This window comes from Sceloporus occidentalis, unplaced genomic scaffold (assembly GCF_023333645.1).
Source record: "Sceloporus occidentalis isolate IW3139 unplaced genomic scaffold, rSceOcc1.0.p SCAF_64, whole genome shotgun sequence".
Taxonomy (NCBI): Eukaryota; Metazoa; Chordata; class Lepidosauria; order Squamata; family Phrynosomatidae; genus Sceloporus; species Sceloporus occidentalis.
Genome location: NW_028317044.1, coordinates 4,763,203 through 4,784,432, shown reverse-complemented (window position 1 = coordinate 4,784,432; position 21,230 = coordinate 4,763,203). Strand labels below are relative to the sequence as shown.

Genomic DNA, 21,230 nt, shown 5'->3' with positions numbered 1-21,230 from the left:
TTGTCAGGCAGTATAGGTAATATAGGTAGTTGAATTATTACTCGGAGGAATTGATATCTTTGGAAAGCAACCTTTCCATGAGAATTGGAGTCATGTATAAATGTGGCCTGCATTGGAGCATAAGGACTGGAAACCAGCTAGTGAAGAAAATACAGAATCTTATGTAATTGAATTCTTAGAAGAATTAAACCAGACTTTAGTTAAAGAGATTATCACAGACAGAAACGTAGATGATTTATGTATCTGTCTGAATGCTAGAAGACATTAACATTTTAGGATTTAAAGCATTTCTCCTCCAATCTCACATTCTTTGAAACGTTACACAGAAAGAAAAGGGGATGAAGAGTGAAGTCTTGAGCATTAAATTTTAATACCACTGTACTTTCTTCTTAGACTGGCCAGCTGTGACAAAGAATAAGCTGCTCAAAAATAGGTCTTATCATACTTCTGATAACCCATGAGTTTTATGGGAGCCTACTGGAATTTACCAGTTTCATGTCACTCCCGTCTCTGCAATCATGAAGGCCCAGATAACACCAGCACTGTTTTAGAGCAGGTGGTCCTACTGCTGTTCCACATGCATTGGACTGTGGGTACCAATGGCTTCTGTGGGGAGAAGTGGCCTGGTGCATCTAGTAAAGGCAGCAGAGAATGGTGATGGCAGACTATGCTGTCACAGGCCCACATAGAATCATAGAATCATAGAATCATAGGATCATAGAGTTGGAAGAGACCGCAAGGGCCATCCAGTCCAACTCCCTTCTGCCATGCAGGAAATCTCAATCAAAGCATCCCCATTGACAGATGGCCATCCAGCCTCTGCTTGAAGACCTCCAAGGAAGGAGACTCCACTACACTCCGAGGAAGGAGTTTGTTCCACTGTCGAACAGCCCTCACTGTCAGGAAGTTCCTCCTAATGTTGAGATGAAATCTCTTTTCCATCTATTGTTCCGCATTCTAGTCTCTGGAGCAGCAGAAAACAAGCTTGCTCCCTCCTCAATATGGTATCCCTTCAAATATTTAAACAGGGCTCTCATATCACTTCTTAACCTTCCCTTCTCCAGGCTAAACAGATCCAGCTCCCTAAGTCGTTCCTCATAGGGCATGGTTTCCAGGCCCTTCACCATTTTAGTCGCTCTCCTTTGGACACGCTCCATCTTCTCAACATCCTTTTTGAATTGCGGTGCCCAAAATTGGACACAGTATTCCAAGTGGGGTCTGACCAAAGCAGAATAGAGTGGGACTGTTCCCTTGATCTAGACACTATACTTGTATTGATGCAGCCTAAAATCACATTGGCCTTGCTGGCTGATTTCTTTTCAGTAAACACACCCAAATATTGATAGATATTAAAGGATTTAAAGAAGATGCTCATTCATTCTTAATGTGTCTGGTGTTCCTGTTGAGCAGTATAGGGATTCTTCATTACTGTGTTAGATCCACGGAACACAAGTTGGTGCCTCCTGCATCTGGAGAACTTTGGGTTTGGCCTCGGAGGATTACAACTAGAACAGAGGAATTCTTGTGATAAAGAAGTGAGAGAAAAAGTTCAGGGGCCTTTTCACACAATACAGTTATAGACAAAAGATTCTGCTTTAACTGTCATAGCAATATCCTGTGGAATCCATGGATGTGCAATTTAGGGAAGAGGGGTTAGAAGTCTTTGCAAGAGAGCTCTAGCATCCCAACATGCTACAAACCACAGGACACTGTTCCGGCAGTTAAAACAGAATCACACCTTTTATTTATCAGCCTATCCTTATATATTACCATCATAAGACCTAAACTTAATTGACACGGCCGTAGAAAGTTAACATAGGCCTGTTACAGACTGCCAAAATAAAGCTGCTTTGGGTCTCTTTGGAGGTATGCTGTTTAAATGATGCATGCACCCTAAGAATCCGGAAGCTGCACCAAAGCTGCGCTCCAGTGCTTAGGAATGGAGTGTGGCTTTGGCTCGACCTCCGGACTCTTAGGACCCATGCGTCATTTAAATAGCATACCTCCAAAGAGACCCAAAGCAGCTTTACTTTGGCAGTCTGTAACAGGCCATATTCAGCTGATTTTAAGTCAATGAGAATTAACTTTATATGAAGCAAGGATCTAGGAAATTGGCGGTTATTATTGTGTTCAGGCAGTCATCCAAACCATGGTTTGGAGACTATCGGAAATGTCATAAGCTTTCATTGTGTACTTTTCTCACTAAGTGGCACTGCATTTGAATATATTTGGGTGACGTAAGCAGTTTTCTGTTTCTCTTTTGTCCTTCACCAAATGTTCTTTAAGCCTTCCATGAAAATTACCTACTTTTCACATTCCTTCTCCTCTTTTCCTCTTACGTTCAACGATTCTCTCCACTACTTGTAGGTGGTTCCAGAACAGATTGCATGCCATCCAAACTATAGGTCAACTAACATATAGTCTTAAACTGCTGAGGTCTGCGAGCAGTGATTTGCAGTCAAGCCATAACTTATTTGAGACGTCATGGTAGACTGCAGCTAGAGAACACAGGAGACGGAAGAGAGAACTGGTGTGTGAATGAGTAGGCAGAAGCCCAAGCAAATGCAGGATGTTCCTGGTCTCTGAAAACCATTGTTTGAATCATCATGCGAACAGCTACCATATATACTCCACTATAAGTCGAAAAACCATGCCCTACGAGGATGGCATGTGGGGATGGATTTGATATTGTACCGTGGCCTGTTTGGGTCACATAATGTGTGTTTGCGAGCAAAGCCCTACAGAGAGTCCTCTGTATCTAAACACTGAAAGTTTCTGACCCAGCCATAGGTACAGGATAAAGCACCTTCTTTCTTTCTTTTTTGACCCAAGGATCAGTCTGTTTCCAGGCGGCTGTCAGTTTTGCATTTCTTCATAGGTCCATTCTATCGTGTGTTAATCAATTTTATTCATTTTACAAAATGTAGGAAAATTACCTTTCAGTGTGGATATTTCTGCCACGAAGTAACATTCAGAGCCACTCTGCCTTGAGTCATATAGCTCTGTTCCTGCCTAAGAGGCAGAGGAAACACACATTGAAGACCAAACAGTATTTCTGTACTTTGCGCACAGGTGGCGATGAACACTGAGTAAGCCTGACAGAGACACCAAATTGTGCAGCTCTTCATAATGCAGATATATGCACAAGAGAAGCCTACATTGGCTGGGCCCACTCCAAGGGGAATTATGCATAGCACACTGTGATCTGTCAGGGCTGTTGTTTCCAACCCAACGATGAGTGGATAGAGAAGATAAATATTCCACCCCATGTTCATTCACACCTGTGCATCTGTCACTTGTGGGTGGTGGTGACGGTGACGGCTGCAGCTAACAAATTTGGTCAACATACTCCCTCCCATGACCAGAGAGCACACTGTTAAAACAATGGCCTGTTACAGACTGCCAAAATAAAGCTGCTTTGGGTCTCTTTGGAGGTATGCTGTTTAAATAATGTGTGCATCCTAAGAATCCGGAAGCTGCACCAAAGCTGCCCTCCAGTGCTTAGGAATGGAGTGTGGCTTTGGCGTGACCTCCGGACTCTTAGGACCCATGCATCATTTAAATAGCGTACCTCCAAAGAGACCCGAAGCAGCTTTATTTTGGCAGTCTTGTAACGAGTGAATAATTCCTCTCTGGAAATCCTTAACATCTGGGGAATGCCAGCAACTAAATTCCCATGAGAGAACATATAGGGCTAGGTTGAAATGCAACAGGAGAGGACAGAGAATGGTTCAGAGTCTAAATCTTGAAACGAGGGGAAACAAAAGCACCAAGACCTAATAGCTGCTAGCTGTCTAGGATGGGGCCAGTTCCCATCAGCCCTTGCCATAATAATAATAATAATAATAATAATAATAATAATAATAATAATAATTTATTTCTATCCTGCTTTTCTGTTACTAAACAATCAAAGCAGCTCGCAAATAAAACCAGTTTGATACACAATACATAGTAATATATATCACATCCCCAACTCCCCTCCACCCAAAAAAACCCCTAAGATTAAACACATCTATTAAAATAATACTAACAACCACAATAATTTTACAAAACCATTGAGTGAGGTATAATATGTGAAATGTGATGGGAGGTTTATCTGGCTGATTCTATTCAAGGAAGGTCCGCCGGAAGAATCCATCTTGAGAGGTTTTTTAAAGCTATCCAAGGCCCAGTACAGATGGGCCTTTTAATAATAATAATAATAATAATAATAATAATAATAATAATAATATGCTTTATTTATATACCGCTTTTCAATCAAAGCGGTTTACAGCATCTTAAAAACGTGCTAGGGTTGCCTCGGGGTGTTGCTTACAGATGGCGGCGCCCTGTACAAAATGGCGACGCCCTGTACAGAAGATGGGCGCTGCCATTTTGACGTGACAGACACTTAGCGTCCACACGTCGCGACGCCATTGGCGCACTGCGGTGTCACAATGGCACTGCAAAAAGGACCCGCTTTTTGCTGCGCGAGGAAGCCACACGATTTGTCCACTGCAGCTTCCTTGTGCAGCAAAACAAGGCACTGGCAGACCTTTTTGGACAGTCTATACCCCACCTAAGATGGTAATTTGACGGATCTCCTCCGGCAGGACATTCCACAATCTGGGAGCGGCTACAGAAAAAGTCCTCTGGGAGGTTGCAGTCAAACTGGATTTGATAGGTTGTAATAGATTCCTCTCGGAGGACCTGAAGAGTGCAGGGTGGGTTGTACGGAAGTAGGCGATCCCTTAAATAGGTTGGACCCAAGCCATGTAGGGCTTTAAAGGTAATAACTAACTCCTTGTACTGTGCCCGGAAACCAATAGGCAGCCAGTGAAGTGACTTCAGAATAGGTAATATGGTCACTCCTGGTTTTTCTGGTGACCAAGCAGGCTGCCATGTCTTGTACTAATTGGAGTTTCTGGACTAGGCACAAGGGTAGCCCCATGTAGAGCTCATTGCAGAAATCAAGTCGCGAGGTTATCAGTGCGTGTACAACAGTTCCTAGGTCCCTTACTTCCAGGAAAGGGTGCAGCTGGCGTATCATCTGAAGCTGATAGCAGGCGTTCCTGAACATCATGATCATGTGGTTCCAGGTCCAATATGTGAGAAGTACACTAGGCTGGAGTAACCTCCTTTGTATATTCCCTGCTTCTAGGGTATTGTCCATCTCTACCAAGGAAAAGTGAATGCAAGGTGCTAGATCCTTTCAGTCAAAAGCTCAACCTGTCTTTCACAACATGCATTTTGGCTATCATGAGAACATTGGAAATACTGCCGGAGACCAAACCTCACCCAAGTCAAAGCGTACCTTTTCTAAAGTAAGGGAAAGGGGTGGAGAGTCTCTGTCACATTTCTCAAGTATTTCACACAATATACATCACGTCTGAATTTAGACTGCTGGTAGTGACGTTAAAAGTTTTAAACAACTTCGGACCTTGATGCTTGAAGGAGTGCCCTGGCTGAGGTCTGCTGGAGGGCCTTCCTCTGTTTCTCGTCAGTTGGGGCAGTGTGCTTTGGGAACATCATGGGAGAGGGCCTTCTCCGTTGTGGTAGGGATTCCTTCTCTTTAGAGTTGCGCTGCTTCAGATCTTCAAAGCCGATGAGCCAGCATTGTCCGAGGACTACTCTGGTACTCATGTGGCCAGCATGACTGCACCAAATGCTGTCCAGGGCCATAGCTAGGATTTTAGGAAGGAGGGGGTCCAGACTAAGTGCCACAATTATAATGGGGCTTGGGTGCGGCAGCACATACCATTCATTTTTCTAATGGAAGGGGGGGTCCGGACCCCAAGAACCCCCCCCCCCGGCTACATCCCTTCGCTGTCACTGAAGTGGCACCTATCTATCTACTTGCATTTACATGCTTTCGAACTCCTAGTTTGGCAGAAGCTGGGGCTGGTGAAAGGAGCGCACACCTTCATGCAGCACTCCAGCTTCAAACTGCCAACCTTCCCGTCTTCCAATTGTCAGAATTGATGTCTTGACCACTAAGCCACTATAAAAAAAGATATAGGGTAGGGCATTTTAATAATAATAATAATAATAATAATAATAATAATAATAATACTTCCATAATGAATGAGAGGCTGCTTTACATGTGAGGCTGGTTTCACTGCCATCCAGCCGGAAACCCTTCCTGCCTGTTCCTGTCCCTCATCCATTTCTTACTTTTTAAAAGTGATTTGTTCCACTGACTTATAATAAAGTTTAGAAAGTAATTTGTTGCATTGCTTGGGGGGGGGGGGGAACAGCCCCTGATAAAGTCAAGATAAATGCCTCCAGAAATTCCCTTTTAAAGGTGTCTGGGGAATGTTGTTCTTTAACACAAGCAATGCAATGTTCCCATTTTTAAAATGTAATTTCACGACAACCTTGTTATTCTCCCCCGGCCAGTATGAATCATCACAGGTGACTACACTGTTTATGACTTGTTAATTCTGAGCCTTCGTCTTGACCCTGGACATTTCGGCATTTTTCTGTTGGAAACAAGCATTTTCCAGTGTTCCAGAGAAGCATTCTCTTCGTGGCACTGCCTCTTTTTTGGGCTATTAGAGCAGTAGGAGGGCCAAGACAATATAGGGCTCCCTGCATGCCTCAAACCATATTTCACACTATCTCTCAGGCTTTCCTTTAGCTCAGCTCTAGAAGGTAATGCATGGGTAATGCAGGGCAATCTACTGTATCCATGCAACTAGGCAAACTGAGTGAAAATATGAAAGCCGATGTGGTGCAGTGGTGTGCATGCTGGATGGCAACTCTGGAGACCAGGATTTGAATCCCCTCTCAGCCATGGAAAGGGTGACCTTATGTAAGTCACACTCTTGGCCTCACGTGTTTCATTCCTCTGGATGAAACATGCCAAGAAAAACAGTTGATAGGGTTGCCTTGCAGTCACCATAAGTCAGAAATGACTTAAAGGCAGACAACAACAACTAGGCAAACTAGCAGGGACGTAGCCAAGGGGGGGGGGGTCTTGGGGTCCGGACCCTCCCTCTTCCGTTAGAAAAATGAATGCTGTGTGCTGCTGCGCCAGCGCACCCAAGCCCCATTATAATGGTGGCACTTAGTCTGGACCCCCCCTTCCCAAAATCCTGGCTACATCCCTGAAACTAGCCTCTGTAAGCCAAGCAACTTCCAGGTGTCTGTTGTCACACAGAGGCCTTCCCTCTGACTTCCTCTTCCTCTTTCCTAATTCTGACCAAGATGATGATGAGCCACCAACCCTTACAGCTTCTCTGCCTAAAACTTTATCCTAGTTACCTAAAAATTAGGAATATATATATATATATATATTTAAATGCAAAAAATCTCCACCATTTCTTAAAGGGGGCTATCATATGAGGAACCTAATTGTAGCCCAACTATTTTGTCCCCTCCATCATTCACGAGTCAGTGTCCCAGATCTGAAAACCCTTTTTCATGCCCTGTCCATCCACTCTTGTCACCTCATTGTGGCTGATTTATATCAACTTTCTTTTTTGTTCCCACCAGTGAAGCAACAAAGCTGACAGCCATGGAGAAAACCATAGGGTTCTGAAGTCAGCCCAGAAGCAAAGCCTGCACTGCGAACAGCAAACAGTAGTCATTTTGATCTCTTCTTAGCTTCCCATGAAAGGCAGTGTGTTTCCCTGTGATGCTGATGAGAAGTGACATTGAATAGGAGAGGAGGGGGTCACCTGGGGAAGCCAGCTGCTTGGATGAACATTGTGTGAGAAAGGGACATGAGAAAGATAGGGATGTGGTTCAGTTGTGAGATTTCCTGACAGGGGCTGAAGAATTGAGATTGCCACACTCACCTTTGGCCAGGCAATAGAGTATCTGTCCCAACTGAGTGTGTGGGAGCTTCTGCATGCTAATGGCCCCTCTCTCACACTTGCATTCCCTTTCAGTCTCTGCATAGAACATGCATTTGTATCACATGGCTGCTGACAGCCAGAAGACCTCAGGTCCTACTTTATCTTGATCTGTGCTTTGGGAATTTGTTTCATTCATGGGTGCCCAGTAAAAGAGGATGGCAGTATGGCTTGTTCATAGAATCATAGAATCGTAGAGTTGGAAGAGACCACAAGGGCCTTCCAGTCCAACCCCATTCTGCCATGCAGGAACTCTCAATCAAAGCATCCCCGACAGATGGCCATCCAGTCTCTGCTTAAAGACCTCCAAAGAAGGAGACTCCACTACACTCCAAGGAAGGAGTTTGTTCCACTGTCAAACAGCCCTTACTGTCAAGACATTCCTCCTAATGTTGGGTTTGAATCTCCTGTAGCTTGCATCCATTGCTCCGGGTCCTGTTCTCTGGAGCAGCAGAAAACAAGCTTGCTCCCTCCACAATATCACCTCTTAACCTTCTTTTCTCCAGGCTAAACATCCCCAGCTCCCTAAGTCGTTCCTCATAGGACATGATTTCCAGACCCTTGACCATTTTAATCGCTCTCCTTTGGACACGCTCCAGTTTCTCAATGTCCTTTTTGAATTGTGGTGGCCAGAACTGGACACAATATTCCAGGTGGGGCCTGACCAAAGCAGAATACAGTGGCACTATTACATCTCTTCATCTAGACACTATACTTTTATAGCTGCAGCCTAAAATTGCATTGGCCTTTTTACCTGCCGCATCACACTGTTGACTCATGTTTAACTTGTGGTGTACTTGCACTCAGGAATAAACGCTTCCAGAACATGGCGACAGAGTCTGAAAACCTCATAAGAACTACTTCTCAGTCCTGTTTATATAGTTGTGAATTGTGTCAGAGTCAAGGCCAAAACAACAATACATGAATGAAATTATTATCCATGCTTGGAAAGTAGAAATTATTACACTGTAGCCATTCATGTGAACCCATTTTTTTCCCCAAGAAGGTATAATTTTGGAAAAGCATGTATTTGGGAATCTGTCTTCTCCGACAGTACAACAAGAAAATAGAGGCACGCTTATAATGGTCTACTCTTTATGCCATAAAATGAATGATTCTGAAGCTCAGAATATATCAGCCAGTATGGCCTCTGAGAACTGTGGTCCAAAAAATAACGTTCTTCCAAGGTGTGCAAAGGGAGAGGCATCTGCAATATGTGATTATGGATGGAGGAGTTCCAGCCCTTTTCCAAGGCCATTAGAAGAGTCATATTCTCTTATTGTCCTTTGAGATCTTCCTGTGTGGAAGGGTCCTTAGTCCTGTTAGGTGAAAGACATCTAGTTGGGATACAAGAGAAGGTTTTCTAGTTTCTGATCCTAGGCTCTGGAACTCTTTGCCAAGGGAGACTTTCTGTTCTTTCTGCTGGCAGCCACAGATCTTTTCAGTTAGGCAGTCCCTTAGCAACTGATCTCAGTTCTGCAGAAGAGAGTTTTAGCTGGATGGGTGCTGCATATGTGTGTATGACTGTGGGTGTTGCTCCTGCATTAATAAATTATGTTTCAATTAGTATGATTTTATTAATTTTACGTTTTCATTTTGCTTGCTTTATTTAATTGCAAGCATCACCTTCTGTGTCAGCGTGTGAGAATAGTTGGAGAAATATTGGCCTGTTACAGACTGCCAAAATAAAGCTGCTTCGGGTCTCTTTGGAGGTATGCTATTTAAATGATGCATGGGTCCTAAGAGTCCGGAGGTCGCGCCAAAGCCACACTCCATTCCTAAGCACTGGAGGGCAGCTTTGGTGCAGCTTCCGGATTCTTAGGGTGCATGCATCATTTAAACAGCATACCTCCAAAGAGACCCAAAGCAGCTTTATTTTGGCAGTCTGGAACAGGCCATTGATCACTGAGTGCACTAACCTGTGTGTAAAAATGTGGCAGGGAGGTATCATTTGGGACCTGGGCCTAATCTGAATGAGGGGTGTAACAAGAGAGTTCATCCAAATTGAGCTCCTGCCCCTGCGGTTTACTTTGTAAAAATCACCTATATGATTACTAGTTGTGTCAATGTGTATGTGTGACACTCTGTGTGTATGTGTATGTGTGTCAACTGCCTTCAAGTTGACCTCAATTTATGACAAACCAATAAATGAGACATCTCCAGGACACTCTCTCATCCGCAGACCTGCTCAGCTCTTGCGGACCCAGACTCTGGTTTCCTTCACTGAGTCTAGCCATCTGGAATGCCATCTTCTTTTCTTATTGTCTTTGCTAAGTATCAGGGACGTAGCTAGGATTTTAGGAAGGGGGGGGGGGGTTCCAGACTAAGTGCCACCATTAAAATGGGGCTTGGGTGCAGCGGCGCAGCAGCACACACCATTCATTTTTCTAATGGAAGGGGGAGGCGGACCCCAAGAACCCCCCCCTTGGCTACGTCCCTGTAAGTATTGTTGTCTTTTCCAGCAAGTTATGCTTTCTCACGATATGGCCAAAGTATGGCAGTATACAGAAGAGCGATACAAAAAATGCAAAAGGTCAAATGAAACAGAGGGAAAAGAAACTTACAAAAACGAACTCCTAATTTTGGAAAGCAGAGTGAAAGCTGTGCCAAAAGCAATTGCGTGGAATAAATCACCAATAACAGGTGGCATGCCGCTGCAATCGACAGAGACAAACCCTCGCTAAAACCTTCCAACAAATATTGAAAACAAAACCATGGCCCACAGATTGGAAGTTATCGATATGCCTTCCCATCCACGAAAAAGGAGACACAAACAATGGTAATAATTACAGAACCGTTGGATCAGTTTCCTATGCAAGTCAAGTCATGCTCAAGATTCTGCAGCGAGGATTCCAACCATACATGGAGCAAGGAACCCCAGAGGTGCAAGCTGGTTTTAGGAAAGGAAGAGGCACTGGGGATCATAGGCCCCATTCTCATTAGCCCACTTGCTCTGGATAGCACTGGACAGATCCAGTTGCCCCCATACCGATTCTGCCCAGAAAGAAGTTCATACTACCCTTTACCTTGATCGATGCAATTTGCCCCTTTGAAGTTCACATTTGCAGTACCGCTTTAAAATGGAGCCTCCTTTGTTGTCAAATTCACTTCCGTTTTCGTCAAAGGTGACATATCCTACAGCCATTGGCCAAATGAAGGGGTGCTTCCCCCCCTCCTTTTTTAAAAAGAACTGACAGCAGTGCGCGCATATTCTGTCAACCTGTCAAATTTTAAAACCTACAGGTGTGTGTGTGTGTGTGTGTGTTGTGTGTATTTGGGTCATTACAGATTATGGCAACCCTAAAACGACCCCATCCTGGGGTTTTCGTGGCAAGATTGGTTCCGAGGAGATTGGCCATTGCCTTTCCCCTGAGGCTGAGAGTGTGTGAGTTCCCCAAAGTCATGGGTTTCCACAGCTTTCCCTCTGAATACACTACTGCTTTACAGTAATTTGACAATGTTGTTGTTAAGGTGTGTAACCCCTGAAGCCCATCTTCAGCTCTCCTCTCTAGCTTCCCACCAATTGTATTGGAGTTTCGTCATAGCTTTTCCGACAGCCAGCTAATTTGGAAGCCAACATCCTGCAGAGCAAGTATTAGTGTTTTGGCAAGATGTTTCTTTACAAGAGCACTGGGGTGAATTTGACCCTGCATTTGCTGATAAGGTCTTCTGGGGACAAAAAGGAAAACCTTGAGTCAGCAAGGGTTTTGTTCTTGATGTCTGTTACTCAGATATCTTATAATAGATTGAAACACGAAAGGTTACCCCAGTATTCATGCACCAGGAAGAGAACCTTGCTCAGGTTTCCATCAGGAATATTACAAGGTCTTCAGAAATGCTGGTTTTGAAGGGTTAGGCAAGCTGCAAGTTTAAAAACTACATTGCATGGTTGTTGTTGTTGTTTTTCATTCACATTCAAACAATGAGTCTCATTGGTCTTTGTGCAACTGACATCTTCATACACACAAATACAGTACACACACTTATAGTGAGAAAGAGGAGAGACCAAAATTGGGGGGTATACCAAATTATTGGTATAATTTTTGGTGGATCGTTCATATTCTATTGCTTTTGGCTACCTCCATTCCTCCTTCCGCTCAGTCTAAACCTGTTCTGTATGTGATATTTTGTGCATACACATTGAACAAAGAGTGTGTTGGAATGCATTCTTGCTTGACCTCCTTTCCAGTTGGGAACCGTTCTGTTCCTCCATATTTTATTCTAACAGTGGCCTCTTGACTTGCATATAGGTTATGCAGCAGGACAATTAAATGTAGTGGGTTACTCAATTCTTGAAGAGTAATCCATAGCTTTATGTGACCTATTCTCATGTACTGGCTATCTTCAGTTCAGGAACACAACTTCAGCAGGTTGAGAAAGCTTTATTCGGAAACTAAAGTTAGACCACAAGGGCCATCCAGTCCAACCCCATTCTGCCATGCAGGAAATCTCAATCAAAGCATCCCCGACAGATGGCCATCCAGCCTCTGCTTAAAGACCTCCAAGGAAGGAGACTCCACTACACTCCGAACAGCCCTTACTGTCAGGAAGTTCTGCGTAATGTTGAGGTGGAATCTCTTTTCCTGTAGCTGGCATCCATTGTTCTGGGACCTGTTCGCTGGAGCAGAAGAAAGCAAGCTTGCTCCATCCTCAATATGACATCCCTTCAAATATTTAAACAAGGCTAGCGTATCATCTCTTACCCTTCTCTTCTCTGGGCTAAACATACCCAGCTCCCTATGTCTCTCCTCATAGGGCTTCATGGTTTTCAGACCCTTCACCATTTTGAGCACACTTTTTTCCTCTCTCCTTTCTGTCCCTTCCTCTCTCTGCAATATTTCCTTCTCTTTCTTTTTATGGCTTCTTCCTTCCCACCTGCTGAGGAAACAGTCCTATCACTCCTGCAAAAGCCAGAAATCAGGTGAAGAGCCCTGAAAGATCAGACCAGGGACGTAGCCAAGGGGGGGGGGGTTCTTGGGATCCGGACCCCCCCTTCCATTAGAAAAATGAATGGTGCATGCTGCTGCGCCGCTGCACCCAAGCCCCATTATAATGGTGGCACTTAGTCTGGACCCCCCACCTTCCTAAAATCCTGGCTACGTCCCTGATCAGACTGAGGGCCACATGTAACCCAGGAAATCCTAGTTGTTCATCCTTGGTGTAGACCGATGGTCTTAGTAGGTTTCTAACAAGGAGTGTCCCTCACGGCAAAATCTCTTGCAGCAGGTTAAGGGGGAGGAAATATGCTGATTGCTTTATGTCTGGAGTATTTAACTTGGAGAGACAGCTAATGAGATGAGCAAACCTCTGGGACGCATTGTCCAGCTGAAAACAAGCAAGCCAAAAGTTGACAGCGTACTTCAGAACTGGCAAAAGGATGCCTCTTTTCTGTAATGCTTTCTGATGCATACATTGGCACACAAGGCATGTTGCTTTGATAGAACGGGATACAAAGTGATTGAACTGGCAAAGGCAGAGTAGCTGGAGAAAGGCCCGGCACAAACATACTGCTGCAGTTTTGTGGTGCACAAATGAAAATAAAGGACAGCTTCAGATATTAAAACTGAAGATTTATATCCATAACCTGTGGAGCACTCACAAGTTACTCATATGCAGGGCTACAGTTAGGTATTTTTGGGCTCTGGAATTAATGATCTTACAGATGCGCTTCTCGTTAAATTAGGGTATGCAACCGTGGAAGACTAGAAGATTCCCTTCTGCACATTAGTCCCCTTTGGAGGGCCATACTTTAATGCACCACACTTCTTCCTGCAATTGTCTCTTTATATGTATAGTCCCCAAATGCCCTCTAGAGGACATGGGGGGCATGTTCACCATGTTTGGAGAACTTTCTTAACAACAGGTACTTTGCAGAAATCACTTCGGACTGTTACAGACTGCCAAAATAAAGCTGCTTCGGGTCTCTTTGGAGGTATGCTATTTAAATGATGCATGGGTCCTAAGAGTCCGGAGGTCGCGCCAAAGCCACACTCCATTCCTAAGCACCGGAGTACAGCTTTTGGTGCAGCTTCCAGATTCTTAGGGTGCATGCATCATTTAAACAGCATACCTCCAAAGAGACCCGAAGCAGCTTTATTTTGGCAGTCTGGAACAGGCCTTCTTGTTTAAAAATAAAGCCCTGTCCTGGGGCTATATTGGTCCACAGAGCCCTCAAAGCACCCTAGAAGTGCTTTGTGTGTGTGTGTGTTTGGAAAACATTAGCAAAATTTATTTGATCCATGGGAGGGTACAAAGCTGGCCCTGGGGTCACATTTGGCTGATGGGCTGCACTTTGGACGTTATCAGGCAAGGGAAATTGGAAGTATAATCCGATGGCAATCCGAACGCAATCATGGGGTTAACGTTATTGCGTGATAGACTACCACACGTAAATTCGGACAATGGGAAGTCAGTCCGAACGCAATCATGGGGTTTCACGTTATTGCGTGATAGACTACCACACGCAAATTCAGGCAATGGCAAGCTATTTTGGGGCAATGGGAAGCCAGTTCGAACGCAATTTGCATTCACGTAAATTCACTGAACTAGCGAATTCACATGAATGCATTCTGGCCCCACTTTCTTTTCATTTGAAATTAAGAGAAATTCCTCCTGTGTGATAAAGTCCTTTGTCTACCTCTGCTTTAGATGGTAAAGTTCACTGCTGCCTTTATTTCACATTGGCCCTCTTTTAGAAGTTTCCTTCTGTTCTGCTGAGTGGGGCCTTGGACCTTTGGTCTTGCCTTGGTGGCAACACAATTTATATGTAAGACTGAATGGATTTTCCTGATCCTTTGCCTTGTTGTGCCTTGATTTCATTGTTCCCTGAGTTCCATTCTTTCAGAATTCAATTATTCTATACATATTAACTTTAAGAATGTATTTTTAAAAGCTTGTTGTTAATCATGGTTAGTTCACAGTTCAAAATATTGACCACATTCTGGTTTATGCATAGCTTACCAAAATTTCTCTGCTATCGTGACCCACCTTTGCTGCATTGTGAAAGTGCCTCCATATGTACAGTGCGCCCTTTTTTTACACGGGGGATCCGTTCCGGACTCCCCCGCATAAAACAAAAAATGCCTATGCTCAAGTCCCATTTAAATGAATGGGGCTTGTGCACGCGACAGCGCAGTGGTGCAGCAATGCACATCCACCATGGGTATGCACCCCCCTTCCTCCCTGTGTGGCTTTCAGCGTATCTGTATGGTCAAAGTTGCATATGCGTATGCGGGCGCACTGTATTACACAATGTTTAAAATCAATCTCAATGCTGTTACACATATTAGTCCTACCTGTTGTCCGTGGTCCAGATTGTATGTGTGTGTCTGTGGGGGGGGGGGGATGACAGCCACTGTGCTCACATTGTGGATTGTGAAAGCAGCTTCTCAAATGCACGCAACACTACCAAGATGCAACCTTGAGTTTCCTGTGTGGGTGCCTATATCTAGATTTTCTTTTCTTCAATAGACAGTACAGTAGTGCAATAAGGAAACCTTCGTCTGGGGAATTTGTCATTAGCTCAAATATAGGAGCAGTCTCTGTCCTGTGTGTAGAAAGGTAGCCAAGCTAATGATAGGTCAACAGAGAAAAGTTTTATGAAAACTAACTAATGTTTATTATTCATATACACATAAGACAATAATACAATCACACAATCACCCAAGAACTCAGAAATATAGTGAGTTAGCTTGGACAGAGAACAAGACGCTGATATTCCCCTGTTTGGTGGGGCTCCAGGTCCAGATTGATGAAGATTCAGCAACATGGAGGGGAAGAATGGGGGGGGGGGGATGACTAAGAGAGTGGAACTACATAGCGCCCTCGGCTTACGCAAGGATCCGTTCCAAACCGCCCCCGCGTAAGCCAAATTCCGTGCATGCTCAAGCCCCATCCGCATGAATGCGGCTCGTGCATGTGGTGGCATGGCAAAATGCACGCGCCCTATTCATGCAAATGGGATGCACCGCCCCTTTGCACGTATGGTCAAAGTTGTGTATGGTATGGTCAAAGTTGCGTATGACGTGAGCCCACTGTATATCACAGCTCAGACACTCAAGGAGTGTGCCTGGATTCCAACATAGACCATTGGCAAAAGATTTGAGGGACCTTAGATAGGCAAAATTTTGCCTCGGGCAGTTTCCTCTACTTCAAAGCAAAACCAAATCTACATATTAAAGATTGTTTGATCTATAGACAGTCTCCAAGGTGAGGATGGTCATCCGAGGTGAGACTGGTTCTGGCCTGGCAAAACATCCTGGCCTTAATATGCCCAAAAGTGTGAATGACTCCCTTGTTGGCAACTCTTGTTTTGGCCTCTTTGATCTATGTGTGTACATCTTGCAGTCATGGAGGAGATCTACTTCATCTCCCATCAGACACTCTGCTTAGGGTCATCAGAAGAAAGCCATCCACATTTAGGATGGTAACAGTAGTGTATCTCCAATAAACTATCAGTACTGTTGGCACTTTCTTATCCACCGATTCCACCACCTACAGCTTGAAAATATTCAAGAAATGTATACATTCAAAAAAATCCAAACCTTTATTGTACTGTTTTATATAAGGAACACTATTTCACTGTGCCATTGTAGTTAATGGCGCTGGAGTGTCCACAGATTTTGGTGTTCCTAGAATGAAACCCCAGTGGCTACCAAGGGCCTACTACACAATATTTCACAGTACAGTATTAGGCTGCATCAATAGAATTACAGTGTTTTATCATGGTTACATCGGAAATGTAAAAGGCATGGAAGGAACCCATATATACACAGTCTAATGGTGAAATGTTTTCTACAATCAAAGGTAATATCAAAAGCATGGTGAAAACCAGCTGTGAACTTAAACTCTTGTTCTGTTTGTCTTAATGCAGGAATGTCCAGCTTCTGAAATTATGGTGGTTTGGGTTAATATTTTCTCTTGATGTCTTTCCCTGACTTTCTTTCATCCTGCTTGCACATACCTCAGGGATATAGCCAGGATTTTGGGAAGGGGGTTCCAGACTAAGTGCCACCATTATAATGGGGCTTGGGTGCGGTGGCGCGGCAGCACACACCATTCATTTTCTCTAACAGAAGGGGGGGGTCCGGACCCCAAGAACCGCCCCCCCTTGGCTACGTCCCTGCATACCTTACAAACGTCAGCATGAAAATTTATTTTACCAAGGACTAGAATGACATTTCACATTTCTGTCTTTCTACTTTCAGGGAGAAGATGCCATTCCATCATGTCACAGCTGGGCTGTTGTATAAGGGGAACTATCTGAACCGGTCGCTTTCTGCAGGCAGTGTCAGCGAGCCATTGGCCAACATCTCAGTAGAAGAATTAGATGGTAAGAATGGGTCATCAACCCGGCGGAGAGATATGGTCCCCCTTTTAAATATATATATATATATATATATATATATATATATATATATATAATGTCCCAATCAGAGATTTGAAGGCCGTGATTACGATGATTGGGTGACATGTAATGGATGGTCCGGAGAAAATTGTAATTGAAAAGTATGATTTTTAAAAAGAAGTCCCTACCATTTAAAATACTTAAGACCTTTAATGTGGAGTCTAGCATTAAAATCATTGCAACCATGCCATTTGTTTCCCGCCCCAACTCTTTGACAGCTTGTTTTAATTTGCTGATTTAACATTGTTCAGAAAAGTGCAATGAAAGCATATGATCCAGTTCTCCAGGGACGTAGTCAAGGGGGGGGGGTTCTTGGGGTCGAGACCCCCCCTTCCATTAGAAAAATGAATGGTGCGTGCTGCTGCGCCGCTGCGCCCAAGCCCCATTATAATGGTGGCACTTAGTCTGGAACCCCCCCTTCCTAAAATCCTGGCTACGTCCCTGAGTTGTCCATATTTACCAGGTGCTCAAACTGTTTTCTAGTATATACTTCCAACTGAGTATGATGGAGCAATAAAGGATTGCACTTTATCCCAAGCCTACCCTTTATCCTGTGTTGCCAACTGAGGCTATAGTTCTGTAACCACAAGGAAATAACTGGATTTATAAATGATGCTTTGTGCATGTGAATCTTTATGGGAGGCTTTTGTTCTGTATCTGTGCACCTATTCTCCAGGTCTTATGGGATCTGCTATAACCAATGCCATACACTAGATCAGAACATGCATCCTTCTGGGCAGTAAGTTGTCTTACAGGATTTTATAAAACAAAGAGAATGAGCTTCTGTAATTAAACTAGGATTGATATGGTTCTGTTGACTTTTGCTACTTGTGGCCTGGGACAGACTGTCCGAAAATGGCAGCCTGCTGGCGACCTTTTTTCCTCCGGAGGGAAGCCGCAGCCGCCAAACTGCACGGAAAAAGATCCCGAGGGGTGGCGCACTCATTATGTAAGCATCATGTGGTACATAACATAACAATGGCGGCCCCTGTGTACACAGGGCACCGCCATTGTTACGCCACCCGTACATTCTAGGGTTAGGGATCGTGTGGTTGCCGCACAGTCCCTAACCCTAGAGTCGGTGCTGGTATGCTGCTTTATCGTGGTATGTACCATGCCTATGTGACAAATTCTAGAGTTCCTTGTATAAGGAAGGATGAAGGGACAAAGTCTACTAATAATCACAGACAATGATTCTAAGGCTAGTGGGAGCTGATACTGCTGGCTTGGTTGAGTGTTGAGATACTCTGACAAGAGGAATACTGGATGAATCCAATCCAAGATGGTAGAATTCAATCCAGGATGGTAGAATCCAGTTCCCATCTTTGCAGTTCAGGATTTATTTTGTGCCAAGTAATTGTTTCGTGCAGGATACAGCATTTTCTCCTATGTGGTATGTGGGAAACATCCTGGATTGATGCATAGACAGATCTTGTAGCACCTTTGAGACTAACTAAATAGAGAAGATGGCAGCATGAGCCTTCCTAGACTTCAGTCTACTCTGAGAAAGTAGACTGAAGTCTAGGAAAGCTCATTCTGCCAACTTCTTTCTTTAGTTAGTCTCAAAGGTGCTACAAGAGCTATCTGCATACTGATTCCTGCAGACTAACATGTCTATACCTCTGAGTTCTATCACCCTGGATTGGATTAATCTTCCCGTACTTTCCAAAGGCAGGCTCCCCACCAGTCCTCTCATACGTCCAGTTTACTTACTGGACAGATATTGGAAAGAGAACTCCAGATCATTTCCTTTCCTTTCTGCTTGTCTTTTCCTCTCTGTCTCTCACCTTCACCAAAAAAACAGATGTCTCCCTGTCTTTTCTTCCATACTGATTATTTTCCTTCATCCTTTTCCTTTTTAATATCCTCTCTTCTCTCTTCTGCCTCCAAGTGACTGCTCAGTCATGGAGGAATCTGTTCGACAGTGGAACACATTCCTTCCTCGGAGTGTAGTGGAGGTCTTCAAATGGAGGCTGGATGGCCATCTGTCGGGGATGCTTTGATTTGGATTTCCTGCATGGCAGAATGGGGTTGGACTGGATGGCCCTAGCGGTCTCTTCCAACTCTATGATTCTGTGATTCTATGAATCCAGCCCAGTCCTGTTGGGAATCCTGGGTCCTTTCCCTCAGCACAAATCAAGACTGAAGCTATGTTGAGTGAGGGCTTCCTTAAAGTGGTTCATTCAACCAAGAGCCATCGCACAGCTGCTCCGACTCTCACTGCAGCGGATGGCATATTTGGGGTTAGTGGTGCGAAATGACAGAATAATTCTTCTTATGCCTGAAAAATGGTGGGCAATAAAATTACTGTTGTGTTTTTTTAAAAATAAATTTTATTCTTAACTCAGTTACAAACATTACGAATAACATAAATAACACTATCCAAAACTATACTAAAAACATGTACTGAAATTTGCTAAACTACATTTTTGTGGTTCTGTAGAGCACTCTGATGCCTTGTCTTTTACTTCTAGAAGGCCTGTTACAGACGGGCATAAAGTACGGACTGGGTCCTTATTAGGGTTAGAAAGGGGCGTCCCTTCCAGACGCCCCTAACCCTAATAAGGACCGAGTCTGTACAAAATGGCGGCGCCCGTTTCACACTGGGGTCGCCATCTTTATGTAGCAGATGCACTGCGTCCGCACACTGCACGGCGCATATGACGCTGCGAGTGCGCCATTGGTGCCTCGCAGCATCATATCCGCACCGCAAAGAGAAGCGCCATTTTGGCGCTTCTTATTTGCAGCACGGAGGAGCCTCTCGGTTTGGACGCTGGGGCTCCTCCATGCTGCAAATGGCGGCGGCGGCAGACCGTCACTTCTGAGCAGTCTGTAACACACCAATGACTCTGTTTTGGTTACAGATGTTCTGGCCCCTTAACCAGGAAAGTTTGGTATGGGAGGGAATTAGATGACATCTGAATTAGAGGAAAATGGTAAATGGAACTGGAGACATTAGAGGCAGAATGAAGCCACATGAATGTTTCAAAGGAGCTGCTGGCTCAGTGGTGGTCTAAATGCATATTTTATTTCATGTGACAGGCATCTAGTATTGACTCCCTAATTTACCCTGAGACATTTCTTCAATTTCTGGGTATAAAAACTGTATGTTAGAATTCCCTAATTCACGTTCGTATTTTTTGTCTCTTTCAATTAGCGTTAATTTAACTACATTGCATATTTTAAACGAATAACATCTTGCACCAAGTTCCTCAGCTTGCTCTTTTTTCCAAGCCATTTTACATGGTCTTCCATCAACACTGATGGGATTAGTGGGGAGCTGTGGATAAACCCAGGCATAACCGTGACGTAAAAAGCACCGAGAGAGGTAGGGCAGAATTTTACATCTTCTTGGTTGCAATGTCTAATCAACATGAGCCTGTGTCTTTCATGACCATTAGGGTCTTTCTTCCTTGGTCTGCTGGAGATCATATTGGAAGGTGATTTTAAAAAGTGCTTGAGAGATGTTGGATTTTTAAAAGTGTTTGAGAGGTGTTGGAAACTTACAAGGCTCTGATCTAATCTAGTCATCGTCTTCGTCAGAAATGCTGCCAACAGTGTCGTTCCTAGTGTTGTTGTTGTTAACCAGTGTGGGATGAATGCTGCCGACAGTGGCATTCCTAGTCTTGGCATCAACCAGTGTGCAGTAGGAGAGGCACCAGCCTTCCCTGCCCTGCGCCCATTGGCCACCCACAGAGACCAACCATGTGCCACCCAAGGCGCTAAGGAAGGTAGAGGGCGGATGTGCATGCTCCCCCTCCTTCTCCATACCTTGGCTACCTTGTGCATGCTAGCCAAGGCACCAAAAACAGTGGGAAGGGCAGGCGTGTGCACATGCTCCCCCCTCCTTTGCTGCTTTGTCTCCCTTAGGGAAGAGAAGCCAGGGCAGCAGAGAATGGGAAACTGCCAGTGACAGCAGTGCATTTGAACGGTTTAAACTTGTGTGCCAGCTGCGCCTTGAGATGTCAGATTTGGCTACAGTGAGA

The 21,230-nt window shown here is 44.3% G+C and overlaps 1 protein-coding gene across 4 annotated transcripts in view; it reads left to right on the top strand.

Moving 5' to 3' along the window:
- LOC149287146 (calcium-binding protein 8-like) overlaps positions 1-21,230 on the top strand; it is a 136,585-nt gene that overhangs the window by 75,076 nt on the left and 40,279 nt on the right. For all 4 annotated transcript variants that reach the window (XM_089493424.1, XM_089493423.1, XM_089493425.1 and 1 more), the window contains one exon: positions 17,045-17,169. In XM_089493424.1, coding sequence (XP_089349550.1) covers positions 17,045-17,169 — 125 coding nt within the window. The remainder of the gene's footprint in view (positions 1-17,044; positions 17,170-21,230) is intronic.